The sequence below is a fragment of the Sciurus vulgaris genome, assembly GCF_902686455.1.
Source record: "Sciurus vulgaris genome assembly, chromosome: X".
Taxonomy (NCBI): Eukaryota; Metazoa; Chordata; class Mammalia; order Rodentia; family Sciuridae; genus Sciurus; species Sciurus vulgaris.
In genome coordinates, this window is record NC_136471.1 from 43,570,185 (window position 1) to 43,587,408 (window position 17,224).

At 42.4% G+C, this 17,224-nt stretch overlaps 1 protein-coding gene across 10 annotated transcripts in view; it reads right to left on the bottom strand.

The window, feature by feature from the left end:
- Positions 1 to 17,224, bottom strand: part of FRMPD3 (FERM and PDZ domain containing 3) — a 143,264-nt gene that overhangs the window by 52,571 nt on the left and 73,469 nt on the right. For 2 of the 10 annotated variants that reach the window (XM_079123696.1, XM_079123694.1), the window contains exons 3-4: positions 16,141 to 16,243; positions 13,160 to 13,205 (exon numbers count right to left, since the gene is read on the bottom strand). The exons of 4 other annotated variants lie outside the window; for them this stretch is intronic. In XM_079123696.1, coding sequence (XP_078979822.1) covers positions 13,160 to 13,205; positions 16,141 to 16,243 — 149 coding nt within the window. Of the gene's footprint in view, positions 1 to 13,159; positions 13,206 to 16,140; positions 16,352 to 17,224 lie in introns of those variants that run through there. 4 more of the 10 variants (XM_079123702.1, XM_079123701.1, XM_079123699.1 and 1 more) reach the window with 3 other exon arrangements.

The following is a 17,224-nucleotide window of genomic DNA, read 5'->3' on the forward strand; positions in this document are numbered from 1 at the left end:
CTCAGTTTGAAAATACAAAATGGAAAATTCCAGAAATAATTCACATTTGAAATATATTGTTACACTTTTTCTATTATTGGTTATTGTTGTTAATCTCATACTATGCCTAATTTATAAATTAAACTTATCATAGATATGTATGTATAGGTGAACAGTATATTTATGGTTCAGTACTATTCCCTTTTTTGGGTATCCACTGAGAGTCTTAGAACATCCTACAGATGGGTGTTATCACTATACAAAGAAAAATTAAGCAGAGTAATGGACTACACAAGAGAAGGTATAAGAGAGGATGAGAGTGGTAGGAGTATTACTTTAGCAATTTTGGGAAACCCTATAATACATTATTATTAACTAGTCACCCTGCTGTTCAATAGATCTCAAAATTTATTCCTCCTGATACTTCATATTTGAACAGCATTTCTCTGTTCCCTCCTTTTGCCCCAGCATCTGGTAACCACTATCTGCTCTGCTTCTGAGTTAGATGTTTTCAGATCTCACATATAAGTGAGATCATGCTCAGATAAGCAGCTGGAAGCTGGGTCATGTAGGGCCTTGTAAGCCAGGGTGAGAACTTTGGATCTTACTCCAATCGACAGATTTTGAGCAGACAGGGTCTGATGTGTATTTTAAAAGATGTCTCTGACTTCTGTGTGGAAAATAGTGTGTGGGGACAATAACAAGTGTAGGAAGACCAGTTAGGCATGTCTAACTGCAATATTTGTACCTGTATTTGTAATACAATTCAAATATGATGGAAGCTTGGCTGGGATGGCTAATATTGGAGATGATGAAAAGTGGGCGATTTCAGGATATATTCTGAAGACTTAGTCAAGATCATATGTTGATAGGTCAGATATGGGACGTGAGAGAGAGAGGAGTCAACTAAAGAATGGGGATTCCATTTACTGAGATGAAGACTAGGGGCAAATCAGGTTTGGAGCCACTTCAAAACCCCTCCCCCAAGGGCCTTGCCACAGAGACTGTGAGTCCTATCATCTGGAATTTCTATGTGTTGTGACCCTTGCAAAGGTCTCTGACAGCTGGAAAGACAATATATTAAGCTATTATATGCCATTTACACTGTGGTTGGGATTCATTTGCAAGATCAGCCACAGGAGTGCAGGGCCCTAAGATAAAGACACACCAGAAACAAAGGTCCTTATCTGGTCATGGGCCTCCGGCTCAGCTGCATTCTCTATCAGAGTCAACAATCTCATTCCATACAGAGAACAGACTGCAAAAAGCCACTTGTTTCATCTGAGTCCAGCAGGAATTGAGCAGTGGGTCTTGGACCTGGCTGCACAGTAAACATGCTTAGAGCTTTTAAAAATCCCAAGGCCCAGGTTCCACCCCTGACCCATTACATTGGAGGAAGTCCTGGGGTTGGCCAGGCACAGTAATGCATACCTGTAATCACAGCAACTCAGGAGATTGAGGCAGGAGGATTGCAAATTCAAGGTCAGCCTCAGCAATTGAGTGAGGCCCTAAGCAACCTAGTGAGTCCCTGTCTCAAAATAAAAAAGGGCTGGGAGCTGTGTGGTGGCATAGGCCTGTAATCCCAGCAACTCAGGAGGCTCAGATAGGAGGATTACAGGTTCAAAGGCAGCCTAAGCAACTTAGAGCGGCCTTGTCTTAAAATAAAAAATAAAAAAGGGCTGGGGATGTTGCTCAGTGGTTAAACACCCTCAGGTTCAATCTCCAGTACCAAAATAAGTAAATAAGTAAGTAAATAAATAAATAAATAAATAGCTGGGGTTGAGGCCAAAGCATCAGTATTTTTTAAAGCTTCTGATGATGTCAAGGTGCAGCCAAGATTGAGAACCACTGAGCTAAAGGAACCTTAGACTTATCCTGAGCCACGGAGGAAATTTGTTGGCAGTCCACGATACAGCACAATGAAATCCAGGGCTGGAGATGGTTGTAGAGAGTGATTACAGCATTGATTGTTCATGGAGTCAATAAATGCCTTTGTGTGTTGCACAGCCAGGTGCTCAAATCCCAGGTGGGGGCTGCAGGCTGATGCAGAAGCAAAGGGAAGGGGCAAAATAGAAATATCTGTAGCTCTGCTCAGCCAGCGCAGTTTGACTTCATCTCCACAGTCACCTGACTTCCCACCAAGGTGCCACAGATGAGAGGCCGGTAGAAGCTTTGTTCTACCTGAAAGTCACCCTCTCCCTTCTCTGTGATCATCTGCCATCAGATGTCTCCATGGCATAGTGTGGAGCAAGGCATCTCTAGAAACCTAAATGGGCCATGCAGTACACCCTTCGTTCTTCAAAAAAATATTTTCAGTTGCAGATGGACACATTGACTTTATTTATTTATTTATGTGGTGCTGAGGATTGAACCCAGTGCCTCACAGGTGCTAGGCAATCACTCTACCACCGAGCTACAACCCCAGCACCCCACCCTTCATTTTAATATGTGAAACAGAGGCCCAGGAAGAAAGTGTGGTTCACCCAAAGTACTGAAATAATTGAATAGCAGAGCTGAAACCAGAACCCAGAGTTCTTGAAACTTAGATTGGTGATTGTTCCCCCACAGCAGGTGGAAGCTGAAAGTCCATTCCTGATCTTTCATCCACTGATTCTGGTTCCATCTTGGTCTGCCTTAATGGAGTTGAACAAATGAAGAACCCCAACTGGTATTCTTTGATGTATTTGCCCACAGTGGAGGGGTCAGCATTTTTATTCTTCCTCCCCCAAATCCCAAATTAAATCCTGTCCTGGAGATATTTTGTTTGTATCACTATAAAACGAGAGATTCAGATATTTACAGGAGCAAAACCACAAAGGAGGAAGTGGAATTGCCAATATTTTCAGGGATTATAATCATTTCTGGTGTCTGTTTCAGAGCTATTTTCGGCTTGTTTATGCCTCATTCCTCATTGACCCTTGTCTTGTTGGTCTCTAAGACTCCATCATATTCTCAGTCTTCAGCCTTGATCGCTAATGGTGACTCACACATTGCCAGCCAGTCTCTGCTAGATGTCATGGTGTCATGTCTAGCCTTGTGCTAAGACGCAGGTGGGGCCTGCCTTACAGGGGGACATAAGGCAGCTCTCAAAGGTCTCCTTGTCCTGAAGCATCTTCAAAGCTCAGCTGTGGGGCCTGAAATTCTTAATACAAGGATCACTCCTTTGAATTAAAATACTAAGAATTGGGAAGGCCCAGGTCAAAATGCAAATGGGGTACCAGGGAGGGGTGACAAACACTTCAGGGTCCAGCAAATGGCAGTACTGCATGGGCCAAAACTTTCCCAACTACCTGTTTTTGCAAACAAAGCTATAATTGGAACATGGGAGGCCATGACCTTTTCTTATATATTGACTGAGGTTGCTTTGGGGTTACCCCTTTTGATCTGCAAAGTCAAAAATATTTACCATATGGCCCTTTACAAAAAGTTTGCTGACCCCTGTACTAACTTACTGGTATGTACAAAACTACTGTTTCTAAAACTTGCCCAAAGATAAGAATCACTGGGGAGTGTTTGTTAAAACACAGAAGCCTAGGCCCAAATCAGACTTAAAAAGGCAGAATCCCTGGGAGAGTGGGGTTCAGCAATCTATATTGGTGAAGATGTCCTAACCCATTAAGCACAGATTAATTGAGTGCCTTAAAGCTGGCACATCAGAGCTCTTCACTGACCCTATTTTCCTCCAAGCAGCTGGGAGTCTCATTTTGCAGCAGGCACCCTTTCTGGCTAAAATGAATTTTGGCTTGAAACACGGGACTAGAATTGTTAAGTACCTTTGGGGCCATTGAAAGCCCCTTGAAGCAAATATGAAGCCAGCAGCTAGGTGGAATAAGGAATTGGAGAGATAGCCTGCCTGTCCCTCAGGGATGAATTCAGCAGCTGGTGATTCTTTGACCATTTTTAATTTGGTGGCTCTATTAGTACAGATTTCAGAGCTGTAATCATTCCTATCTTGGTCAAAGTCAGGTATATGGTCATTTTAGTGGCCCCCACTTTCTTAAAGTTTTATTTTTGTTGATACATAATAATTGTACATGTTTATGGGGTACAATGTGATGTTTTAACACATGTTTTCTGTTTTAGTCAACTAGTTCACTGCTGTGACTAAGGACCCAACCAGCACAATTGTAAAGGAGGAAAGGTTTACTTAGGGGCTCAAGGTTTCACAGGTCTCAATCCATAGACAGCAGGTTCCATTCCTTGGGGCTCAAGATGAGGCAGTACATCATGGAGGTAGAGTGTGGCAGAGGGAACCAGCCCACATGGTGATCAAGAAGCAAGAGAGGGTCTTCACTTGGAAGATACAAATACATACCCCAAAGCCACGCCCCTAATTCCCACCTCCTCCAGCCACACCCTAGCACTTCAGTTACCACTCAGTCCCGTCAGGTGATTAATTCACCGACAGGGTTAAGACTCTTATAACCCAATCATTTCTCCTCTGACCCTTCTTGCATTGTCTCACATGTGAGCTTTTGGGGGACACCTCGCATTCAAACCATAACATATACATTGTATAATGGTTAACTCAGGGTGATCAGCAAATCCATCACCTCAAACTTTTATCATTTCATTGTGTTGAGAACATTCAAGATCATCTCTTCTAGCTCTTTTGAACTATAATTATTAACTATGTCCACCCTACTGTGAACAGAACAACAGAACACATCCCTTTTATCTAACTTTGAAATCTAAAAAAAGTTAATCTCAAGGAGTAGAGGGTTAAATGGCGGTTACCAGAGCCTAGGGAAGGTAGGGGGGAATGGGAGAGGTTGGTCCACAGCCCTACTTTGATTACTGTAAATGGCTGGCGCTCAGGTTCCTGCCTGAAGCTTTGATGGTTTTCTGATTTTGCCATTTTGCTGGCTCATTGTCTTCGACACCTGAGCCTACTTACAATCAATTCCCATAGCAACCAGTGAGGGCACCTAGGATAATGGAGGCGGTCCTGGTTTCACCAGGCCATTGATGAGGGTACCAGAAGGACTTTCTTCCTTCACTTAGGACTGTCTCGAGGTGAACCTCAATTCCAAGGCCTCCCATAAGCTACATTTCACGCTAACTTCCTCCTTCACCTATCTCCAATACCACCTTCTGTTGTACTTGGTGGTTCTGCCTACAGTTTTGTGCACACAGTGGGTTTGTTCCATTTCTGGATTCACTTCATGCTGTTCCCCTCCCCATCTTTATCTTTCAGAGTCCCCCACCCGCAGCCCGCACACACTTTGAAGTAGTGGGAACTGAACCCAGAGCCAACCCTTTTATTTTATTTTTTTAATTTGAGACAAGGTTTCACTAAATTGCTGAATCTGGCCTTCAATTTGTGATTCTCCTGCCTCAGCCTCCCGAGTCTTTGGGATTACAGACATGTACTACCACACCTGGCTCCCAGTGTCCCTTTTGACCAGCTATATGCCATGTCTTATAAAAAATCCAGTTCAGATTCTATCTTACTCTTAAATCCTTCCCCAATCCCTCCATTCTCCTCCCTGGATTTCCTACAGTATCCCTGTTAATTCACCCTGCTATAGCTTATATCCCCAATCAGGTTGTACAAGAAAAGATGACATTTTATATTATCGTTTCTCCCCCTAGTACCAAGCACACAGTAAGCACAGCATAAAAGATATTAATTGATAGCTAAGATTAATAATAAATTAGTTCATTAATTCAGCAAATACGGTTTGAGTACCTACCATTTGTCAAGCACTATACTTCAAGAAGTTCTGTGGAAAACCAGTTCTGTAGTGGTTTCCATTATTTTGTTTTTCCCTCTGGGCAAGTAGCTCCAAGCACTAGGAATTCAGGCTCTTTTGGTACAGACTATGTTTTCAGTATCAGAAAACTAGGATTTCATTTGAAGGGACTATCTGGACCTGCTTTACCAGAACCATTCTAGGTGACAACCCAGTATTTTGTTTATCTATTTAAAAATATTTATTGAGGACCTACTATGGACCAAGAACTAAGCATACCAACACTTGTATATATTCAGTCACTCACAGGAAATGGTTGGTCACTCAAAGATTAAGGAACACCCATATAAATACATAGAGGCTTAGTAAGTACCTATGTAGTATGATTTGAGGGGTCCTGGGAAAGGACACCTGAAAACCCCCTCACAACTGTCTTCCATGGTACAAGTCACTCTGTTAAAAGAAAAATGTCAAATGAAAAAGACTTCACATCAGAATAATTTGGGGAACCTTTTCAAGGGCCCCATCCTCACAGATTCTAATTCAATTAGTTAGGGTTAGAGTCAGAATATCCATAGTTCTAAGAGCTCCTCAGGTGGTTCCAATGAATATCCAGGACTAAAAACCATTACCACTGTATGCAACAGTAGGTATTAGATTATTATCAGTCACAGAATATAGGAGTAGGAAGAAGCCTTAGAGATTATCTAGTTCGGTGTTTATCAAATTCTACTGATCATCAGAATCATCTGTGGATTTTATTACAAACACTGATTCCTATGTCACATCCTGGATACATTAGGAGGTTGTTTTCTGGAAGAAATGGCTATCAAGCATATTTATGGCAAGAGTTCAGTAAGAGGCAACATTCTCCCTGTACCCATGAAGAGGAAAGTTCTGCAGTGGACACAGTACTATTTTCTGTGATGTAGGAATGTAACACTGAACATGTTGGGGGTCTTCGAGAAAATTTCACTATACCTTGAGAGAGAAGATTCAAGATTCTCAATCAAATCTTGTTAGTCACACACTGAACTGGTGCTCCAAATTTCATACAGGTTATGATCTTAAATCCCCCCCAAAACTCACCCTGGTATTGTGTGTGTGTGTGTGTGTGTGTGTGTGTGTGTGTGTGTGTGTGTGTCTGTGTGTGTGTGTGTGTGTGTGTGTGGTACTGGGGATGGAACTCAGGATCTTGCACATGCTAAGCAAGTGCTCTACCACTGAGTTACAACCTTAGCTTTTATTATTTTATTTTGAGACAGGGTTTCACTAAGTTGTACAGTCTAGCCTCAAAATGGCAATCCTCCTATTTTAGTCTCTGGAAGAGCTGGGATTATAGGCATGAAACAACATGCCTGGATACTCATCCTGGTAGATTCTTTTTTCTTTGTTTCACAAGAGAAAATGAGGATCACAAATATTAAGTAACTTGTCTAAGACTGTCTCAGGCACAGGTACTAGAGTGGGGATTCAAACCCTGTCCAGATGGCCCCAGAATTGGAGATTTTCATACCCTGCACTGCCTGCTACAATCTCCATCCTCTGGGCATCTCCATATGAGAGTTGACCCAAGAAGAGTGGGCATTGCCTTGTTTGACCTCAGCTGGGAACAGAGTGCACTGGGCAACTCAAACATTTCATGCTCTGTGCATGTCTGCAAATGACCAGGAAAGTGCTCTGAGTATTGATTTTTCAGGTTACATATAAATTTTAGCAAGTAGGCAAATTTTCAAATCCAGAATCTATTGATAATGATGATCAAATGCAGATATATGCAAAGCTGCCATTCAGTTGGAATGCCATACTGGTTGTAAAATATTGAGGGATTTTTTTCACAATGGTTAGTAAGTAGATGCTGCCCTAAATTTCCTGGGTGCCATCTGACCTCTCCCCTGAGACCTCTGTACCAATGTAGACCAAAACCTGGTATAACTAGAAGTCCTCCAAGACTAAGTTCCAGTTGTTTTTACTAGCTTACATTCTGATTGGTTGGCTCCTACTGCACAGGTTGGTAAAGGTTGTATTTTTTGTTGTAATTGTTTGTTTTTTTTTGGTACTGGAGATTGAACTCAAAGGTGGTGAGTGACATCCCTGGTCCTTTAAAAAATTTTTTTGGAGATAGGTTCTTTTTTTGTAATTTGTTCTAATTAGTTATACATGACATCAGAATGCATTTCTATTCATTGTATATGAATGGAACACAACTTTTCATTTCTCTGGTTGTGCATGATGCAGAGGCACATCATTCATGTAATCTTACATGTATATAGGGTAATAATAGCTGTCTCATTCCCCCATCTTTCCCAACCCCATAATCCCTCCCCTACCCTCACTCCCCTCTGCCCAATCTAAAGTTCTTCCATTCTTCCCTTGCCCCCCCCCCCATTATGAATCAGCATCCACATATCAGGGAAAACACTTGGTCTTTGTTTTTTTGGGATTGGCTTATTTTTCTTAGCATGATATTCTCCAACTCCATCCATTTACCTGCAAATGCCATAAATTTATTCTCCTTTAAGGCTGAGTAATATTCCATTGTGTATCACTAAGTTTCCTGGGCTGGGCTCAAACTTGCAATCCTCCTGCCCCAGCCTCCTGAGTTGCTGGGGTTATAGGTGTGTGCCACTATATCTGGCTCAGGTTGTTAAAAGTTTTGACTATCACCTGAGAGAGAGAGAGAGAGAGAGAGAGAGAGAGAGAGAGAGAGAGAGAGAGAGTGTGTGTGTGTGTGTGTGTATTTGCTCACTTCTATACTCCCAGGCTAAGCATAAGGTCAAGGAATAGAATGTAAACTTTGGGAGGTCAGCAACCATGTCTTTCCCATGTACTGTTACATTTCCAGCCTATAAGAATGCCCAGAACAGGTTGAGGCAGGAGGATCACAAGTTCAAAGCCAGCCTCAGCAAATAAGGTGAGGCCCTAAGCAACTTAGTGAGGTCCTTTGTCAAAAAATAAAAAGTGCTGGGGATTAAGTGTCCCTGGTTTCAATCCCTGGTGCCCACCCCCCCAAAAAGACATTAAAGAGTATCCAGAACAGCAGGTATTCAACAATTGCTTGTTGAATGAATGAATGAATGAATGAATGAATGAATGAATGAATGAGAAACTCTCATTGGGGTTAGTCAGACAAAGCCATTTGGAAAACACGAGTATCCATCCAGGTTTTAAAGGAAACAGATGTTATCGGAAGAGATGTGGAAGAGTACAATGACAAAAGTCTGCTGGGCAGAAGACATAAAAAATGTACAAGGAAGAGAAGGAAACTAGTCTGGCCATGGCAAAGGGGCCATGGGATGGGACAAGTGGAAGCATTAGAATTGGGGACAAGGGAGTGTTGGAGGAACTGAGATGGGAAAGTTAGCATGGAGATGGTGGGGGGGGGGGTTAGGTTCTTTATTCTGTACCTAAGTTTGGGCATTTAAGTTTAGGTTGCTTTTTAGGAAGCTGGTTTTCCTTCATTCCTTCAACCGATATTTATTAGTGTCTACTGTGCCAGGTGCTGTTTCAGCTGCTAGGGGTTACAGTAATAATAATAATAATAATGATAATAATAATAAAAATAATAATACAACTGTTCCTACCCTTTGTGGAGCTCACATTCTAATGAGGAATGTAGATAAGAAACATATAAATATACATTTCATGGGAATGTAAAATAATCTTGCTGTTCCTCAATAAACAAACATATACTTAGTAAATGAACCAGCAATCACACTCTTGAGAAATGAAAAATTATGCTCACAAAATCCTGTACATAAATGTTTACAGCAGCTTCATTAATAATAGCCAAAAACTGAGAAATAGCCTGGATACCTGTCAATGGGTAGATGATTAAACAAACTGTGGTATATCCACACCATGGAATACTAGTGTGCAATGAAAGGAACAAAATATTGACAAGTTTGATAAATCTCAAGGGCATTATGCTGAGTGAAAAAAGCCAATGCCCAAAGATTACATAGGATATTATACTATATTATTCCATTTATGTAATATTCTTGAAATGATGACATTACAGAAATGGAGAACAGATTAGTGGTTGACAGGGATTTCAGGAGGGAATGGGGGAAATGGGTATGTCAGTAAAAGGACAACATAAGGGTCCTTTTTCGTGTCAAACTTTTTCAGTTAAATTTTTTTGGCATTGGGGATTGAACATAGGGGTGATCTACTACTGAGCTACGGCCCCAATCTTTTTTATTTCTACACAGTGTGTTGCTAAATGGTAAGGCTGGCCTCAAACTTGCAATCCTCTTGCCTCGGTCTCCTGAGTTGCTGGGATTTCAGAAGTACAGAATACCCAGTACCACATTTTCTTTATTCATTAATCTTTTGATAGACATTAGGCAGGTTCCATAATTTGGCTCTTGTGAATTGTGCTGCCATAAACATGGGTATGCATGTATCATTATAGTATGCTGACTTTAATTCTTTAGGATAAATTCCAAGGAGTAGTATAGCTGGGTCATATGGTGGTTCCATGCCTAGTCTTGGAGAAACCTCCATAGTGATTTTCATAGTGTTTGTACTAATTTACAATTCTGCCAACAGTGTAAAATTGTTCCCCTTTCTCTAACAGTTAGTATTGTTTGTATTCTTGATGACTGCCATTCTGGCTGGTATGAGATGAAATCTCAGTGTAGTTTTGATTTGCATTTCCCTAATTGCTAATGATGAACATTTTTTCATGTATTTGTTGCTGGCCCAGTGTCTTGATTGTGGTGGTGGATACACAAACCTACACATCTGATACACATCGTGTATACGTGTATAATTCATATTGAACTATATAAGCTAATTGAAACAATGTTAATTTCCTGATTTTGATATTGCACTATAGTTATGAAAGTTGTACCTACTGGGAGCAGCAGGGTAAAGGATACACAATATGTCTGTGTACTAGATTTGCAACTTTTTGTGAATTCACAATGATTTCAAATGAAAAAAGTTAAAAATATATTTCACCAATGATGAAAAGTTAAGCACTATCAGGAGATAATGACTGGTAGATGCTATCTTAGAAAGGGCAGTCAAGGCCAGATGCTGTGGAGCATGCCCATAATCCCAGTAGCTTGGGAGACTGAGTCAGGAGGATCATGAATTCAAAGCCAGCCTCAGCAACTTATCAAGGCCCTAAGCAACTCAGTGAGATCTTGTCTCTAAATAAAATACCAAAAGGGCCGGGGATGTGGCTCAGTGGTTAAGCACCCCTGGGTTCAATCCCCGGCACAAAAACAAAACAAAACAAAAAGGGTAGTCAAGGAAGGCTTTTGCAAGGAGGTGACATTTGAGGAGACCTGACTAACAGAGTACCCTATAATGTGTCTCTGATCAGACCAATATATTGTAACCATACAAAAACCATGCTTTTGGGGGACAACTGGTAGCCATTTTCTTTTCTTTTTTTTTAAGGGGAGGTACCAAGGATTGAACCCAGGGGCATTAACCACTGAGCCACATCCCCAACCCTTTTTTACATTTCATTTAGTGACAGGGTCTCACCAAGTTGCTTAGGGCCTCCCTAAGTTGCTGAGGCTGGCTTTGAACTTGCAATCCTCCTGCCTCAGCCTCCTGAGCCTGTGGGATCACAGACATGCGCCACTGCACCCAGCTCTTGGCGGACATTTTCAAGACAGGAGATTGTGGGGGCAGTTGTTGGGAACCAACTCCCCACTGACCATTTGACAACAGCACATATGCAGTAAAATGAGAAGGGGGCTATTGATGACACCCATGAAAGGGTGGGGTCTTCTGGCCAGAGTCAGAGAATTGCAATTGTGTGAGGCCTGCCTGGGAGCATTGTATGTGTGAGTATTTATATGTGAGATGTATGTGTATGTGTCCAACAATGTGTATGTGTGCGTGAATGCATGAGTGTATAAGTGAAAGTGTATGTAAGCAAGTGTGTGTGTATGTGAGTTTATTGCACAATAGGGATGCATGTATGTGTATTTGTAAGGATATATATGTATATTTGATCATATACATGAGTGTATATATGTAGGTGAAGTTCACACAGGCTCAGAAGAGGGCTGGGGGCCTTAGGGTGAGATATTCACTGCTGGGCTTGATTTGAGCCTGGACCCCCTGACTCAAGCTTAGGCCCCACACCTGTGCTCCATTGCCTGGCTTTGCATAGAAATACTGTCTCTTTTTGAAAAACCTTTCCCTCACTCCATGCCAGGGAATTCCTTCCCCTCCCTCAAGGTCCACTTCAGGTGTAGCCTCGTCCAGGGATTGGGCTATTAGTACCAGGGAAAGATGGGCTGGAGGTGGAGTGAGGGCTGTGAGTTTTGCATGTGGAAGTTTTACATCTGGATTTGTGCATTCAAGTGTGATTGCAATCAGGATGTATCCTAGTAATGGACACTAGGCTTTCTGAATCCAATGCTTGAGGAGAGGGACCTGAAGATTTTTACTTTTAGTATTTAATGTGATTATTATTTTTTGGTGGTGATGGAGATTGAACCCAGGGCCTCACACGTGTTAGACAAGTGCCCTCAACCCTGTTTCCATTAATTTTTTTAAAAAAATTTTGAGATGGAGTCTCGCCATGCTGCCCAGGTTGGCCTTGAACTCCTGGGCTCAAGAAATCCTCCTGTCTCCGCCTCCCAAGTAGCTGGGACTGCAGGTACATACCACTGTGCCCTGCTCAAAATATTTTTACTTTTAATAAGTAGTCCCATAGACAATTGTGGTCAGGCTTATTTAGGAAACACTATTCTATGAACTTCTTAATTTACAGATGAAAAAATAGATTTAGAAATGGGAACTGGGGTGGGAGGGGTGGGGGGAAGGGAAAAAATAACAGAATGAATCAAACAACATTACCCTATGTAAATTTATGATTACACAAATGGTATGCCTTTACGCCATGTACAAACAGAGAAACAACATGTATCCCATTTGTTTACAATAAAAAAAAAAAAAAAAAAAAAGAAATGGGAACTGACCCACCCAAGCTCACAGAGCCAGTTAGTGACTGTCCTAGGACAAAGATGAATCTCTTTGTCCAATGTACCTCTCAGGAATTTTATGTGAAAGTCTTCACATATGGTGCTGTAACTTATATGTCATAGGTTGCTTAGTAAATACTTATATGCATGAATAATACTAACACCCACCATCCTCCAGGGCTTTATGAGAGTTGGACACTAGATAGATAAATTTGGATGGTACACAACAAAAAAAAGTAGAAGTAGATTTGGAATGGAGGCAGTGGACAGCTTAAGTGGGTAAAACAGGGGACAGGAGAGGGAATACAGCACTGCACAGTCCTTTAAAATCTTCAGCCTTTGATGTTAGAGTAGACATGATCTCTATAAAGTATTCTTTAAATTCACTCCTGAATCCTTGACTCCTAGGATCATCCTTGTTGGTCCTAGTGTCTGATCCCCCCTCTTCCCGTGCTGTTGCTTTCTGATACAGGGTCATCTCTTGTCAGTAAGAAGGAAGGACAGATGGCAAACAGGCTCACTCACCTGATGAGTGTGCAGAACTGTAAGAACGATGAATTCCTTAGCGCTCCTACAGAGAAAAGAGGGAACAGGAGAGCAGTGTATCATGCACTAGGTATTCATCTAGTATAGGAAGCAACACCAGAATTTTCCCCTGGGTTGCATTCAAGGATATGGATTAGGACAGAGGGTAATCTGAGTATCTGCATGGATGTCTTGCCTCTCATCATTTGTGGAGTCTGACACAAACCATCCATATAGGTTCATGCAGGCATCTGATGATGGTATTACTATTACCTCTGGGGTTGTCATTTTTCAGGTCTTCTTTTTATATTCCTTCTCACATTCTCTCTGTAGAAATCCCCAAACTTTAGGAGCAATTTTATCTGTGGAGTAGAACATTCTCAAGGAAAACTAAAGGCCTGAATTATGGAATGCACACGGCATCCAAACACTGGATCCTGGGAACCATGTACAACGATTATTGGCAATTTGGTATTTAAGTAGGAGGAGAAATTCAAAGGAAAAACCCAAAGGAGGTCATTTGGTCAGCATGACTCATACTCAGCAGATTTGTTTTAATTGAGGGAGCAGAAAAAAATGAGAGCCAGGGAGCAACAGATGGAAGCCAAGACTCTCTCCAGATAGCAAATATTCAAAAGGATGAAGAATTTGAAACTCTTCCGACAAGAATTATGCCAGCGATCAAAGAGCCTATGAGGTATGAAAATTCTCTCCCAGGAATACATAATCCTGTAAAAGAACTAAAAGAAATGGAAATAGTTCGCCCCGAAGGAGCTTCCCCTTTCCTTGTTGACTTTTTTCAAATGTTTATGGGAATAAAGGCATTCAAGAAGTAGTGTTAAGACAGACTTGATTCTGGGCATTTGAGAAATGCCTAGGCCCCTTGCTTAAGGACTCTGAACAGTTTTCATATTCAATGATGCAAAGTCCAGGCATGAATCAGCTTCAAAGTCTTGAAGTTCCCAAGGAGAGTTGTGTTACAGGGAAAAGACTGAGGAAAATCCTTTATCTTGAACAGGGAAGGGGCATAACGCAAGTCATGTGGCTTATCTGCTCCAGCCCCAACTATGTTTCCCCATTCATTTATGATGGCTTACAAGGCTCTCCTTAATCTGGACCTATCTTCCACAACTCTTCCCCTTCCTTACCTGACGCCAGTCACACTGGCTCCTCCCCTGTTCCTTAATCAGGCCAGACACACTCCTGCCTTAGGGTCTTTGTACTGTTCTTCACTTTCTCCAACACCTTCGCCTCCTTCAAGTCTTTCTTCAAATGCCACCTTCTCAATGAAGCCCAAACTGGACATTCTGTAACTTTGTGTCCAGCACTCTCAACCCTCTTTACCCCAGTCTACTTTCTATTCTTCGATAACATTTATTGACTTCTAATACACTGTACAATTATTTATCTGGTTCACTGCTAAGTGTGGGTATCTACCAGAATATAAATTCCAATGAGTCAGGGATTTTTGTCTTTTACTCAGTGCTGTATCTTCAGTACCTAAAATGGTGCCTGGCACATAACAGATACTCAGTAAATCATTGAAAGAATGACCCACCAGCCCCTGAAGTTATCAAAAGAACCCTGGAATCCCTCAAAAAAATTAGGCTATTTTGTTCTAGGTACAAAGATGTTCACTAGAGGCAAAGTAGACTTTCAGGTGATCAGGCTTAAAGAATTCCAGTATAACCTAATGGGGTGAAAAGAATTCACCCCATATCAATGTGGTGGTTGAGGGTGGAGGATGGAGGGTGAAGTGTGGGGGAATGCATGGACAATTGGACTTGGAGAAGAGACAAACAGAAGGTCATCAGGGACCAGACACATGTTGGACTGGAGGGAAGATGCTGTGGAAGACCTGTTTTGGATTTCTGGATGGGGCATTCCAAACCCCTTTAGAGCTGAGAAGAGGGTGCTATACCATATGCAGAATGCTAAGTCTTTTGAAAGCTAGGGAGGGACTCTGGGACAAAGTAGGCTTTGGGGATTCCCAGAAGGATGAGTAGAATGAAAATACTCTGAATCGACGGGTAGAGGATTGAGGGAGATGGAGGCAGAGATGGAATGAGAATACATAAGGGAGAGAGAGAGACAGAGACAGAAGAAACAGAGACAGAGAGACAGACAGAGGACATGGTCCCATTTGAGGATAGCCAGCATCCCCAAAGCCAAGGTTAACACATAACCTTTATTGTCTTCACCTTTATCCTCTTGTTCCATATCAACAAACTATGGAAGTATATGAGCACATGGTGCGAGTGGGGGAAAGGGGATTGTGCGTGTCATGTGTGTGGAATGTGTATAGTGGTAAGGGACAGGCAAAGACAATGTGATTACTCTCCATTCGCAGATGCAGTGGTCCCCTGAATACTCCCTTCCTCTCTCACCTGCTTCTATCTGGGGAGGATGGACATTAAGGTGTCACAAACAACAAGGGGATAATCCACAACAGTAGGTTCCATTTCTCAATCCCCTGGGAAGGAATCTGATTTTCTCCGTGTGTGTGTGTGTGTGTGTGTGTGTGTGTGTGTGTGTGTGTGAGAGAGAGAGAGAGAGAGAGAGAGAGAGAGAGAGAGACTATGGGATGGGATGGGGAGGTGGGAATAATGTCTTTACTGATCTCAGAGTATTCTTTTAATGTCTTGTTTATTCTCACCAGTCACTTGGTCTGTCCCACTGCATAGTAACCCCAACACAAAGGGGCTCATGTGAGGAGTTGGGGAGGGTAGAGGTGAGGCTGTAGGAGGAGATTCTTCTTTGTGCCTACTCACATCATCAGAGCAAGTTGAAGCCAGAGTCTGTGAAGCTTCTGCTAACCCTGACTGGTTGTGCCCTATAGTTCTGGGTAGCCAGGAGCCCTGGCTGGGTCTATTTGCCTGGAATGTTTCCTCTTTGGGGGCCAGGGAGGATAGTGGTAGACCTAGACCTAGGGGTGGGGAATACTACTCAGCTCCTGCCAAGGCCCCAGAGGCCCCTGTTACCTGATGAGTTCTATGAACCTCTCCCTGGGGGCTTCACTCACGTCCTCCTCATTAATAGCCACAATCTGGTCACCAGCCAGCAGCTTGTCCTCAGAGGGGCCTCCTGCAGAGGAGAGGAGAGAGGCGTGAGAGCTTCGAGCTACTGCTGGGAAAGCACAAGTCTGGGCAAGAGCCACGGTGCCTGAGGGAGACTTGCAAGGCCTGCAGGAAATGATGCTCTTGGCTGCTCCTTATGGAAGATGGGAGGGCAGAATAACAACAAAGAAAGAGAATGCAGCGGGCCTTGTTTGACTGGGTGTGGTGTGGTGGCAAAAGGTCCCAAGCCCAGACCTCATATTCAGACAAGGTTAGTAAGTGCTTTACTGGCTTGGTTCTAAAGAGGAACACAGACTTTCAGACTGCTGGGGATGTTACAGGTGACAGGAGGAGGGGGAGGAAACTTCTTCCTCGAATATTATTCATACTTTCTGGTCTGGAATGGTTTAGGCATTCACTTGCTCAGAGACAGGGGGATGGACTAAAAGACTTAAAGGGTTTAATCTTCTTCAACATTGAAAGATGCTACTGTTCAATAAATGAGGAAAACAATGCATGAATTCTTGGACATCTGGAAATTTATTTGCTTTCTCCCTTTCCCATCTCTACTGCTGAGCTTCAGAAAGTAGACCTAGCTGAGAGCTATACTTTTTTGTATGGTACTTGGGAATTTAACACAGGCATGCTTTACCACCGAGCTGCAGCCCCAGCCCTTTTTAATTTTGAGACAGGATCTTCTTAAGTTGCTGAGGTTGGCCTTGAACTTGTGATCCTCCTGCCTCAGTTTCCCGGGTCACTGGGATCACAGGCATGTACCACTGCACCTAGCATATATACTTCTTGGTTGGGGGAAATGGTAGGGATAGAGGGATGGTATGAGGCTGTACTGCTTCTGCTGTTCAGCAAAACCTTTTTGGATAGATGTTTTTCAGTCTCAGAGAATGAGAGGTCAGATCTGGCCTGACTCAAACCAGAAAGAAATGTTTAATGACATGTCCCACCCTTAAACCAGCTTCAACTCTCATTTGTGTCTACTTTTAAAAGGCAG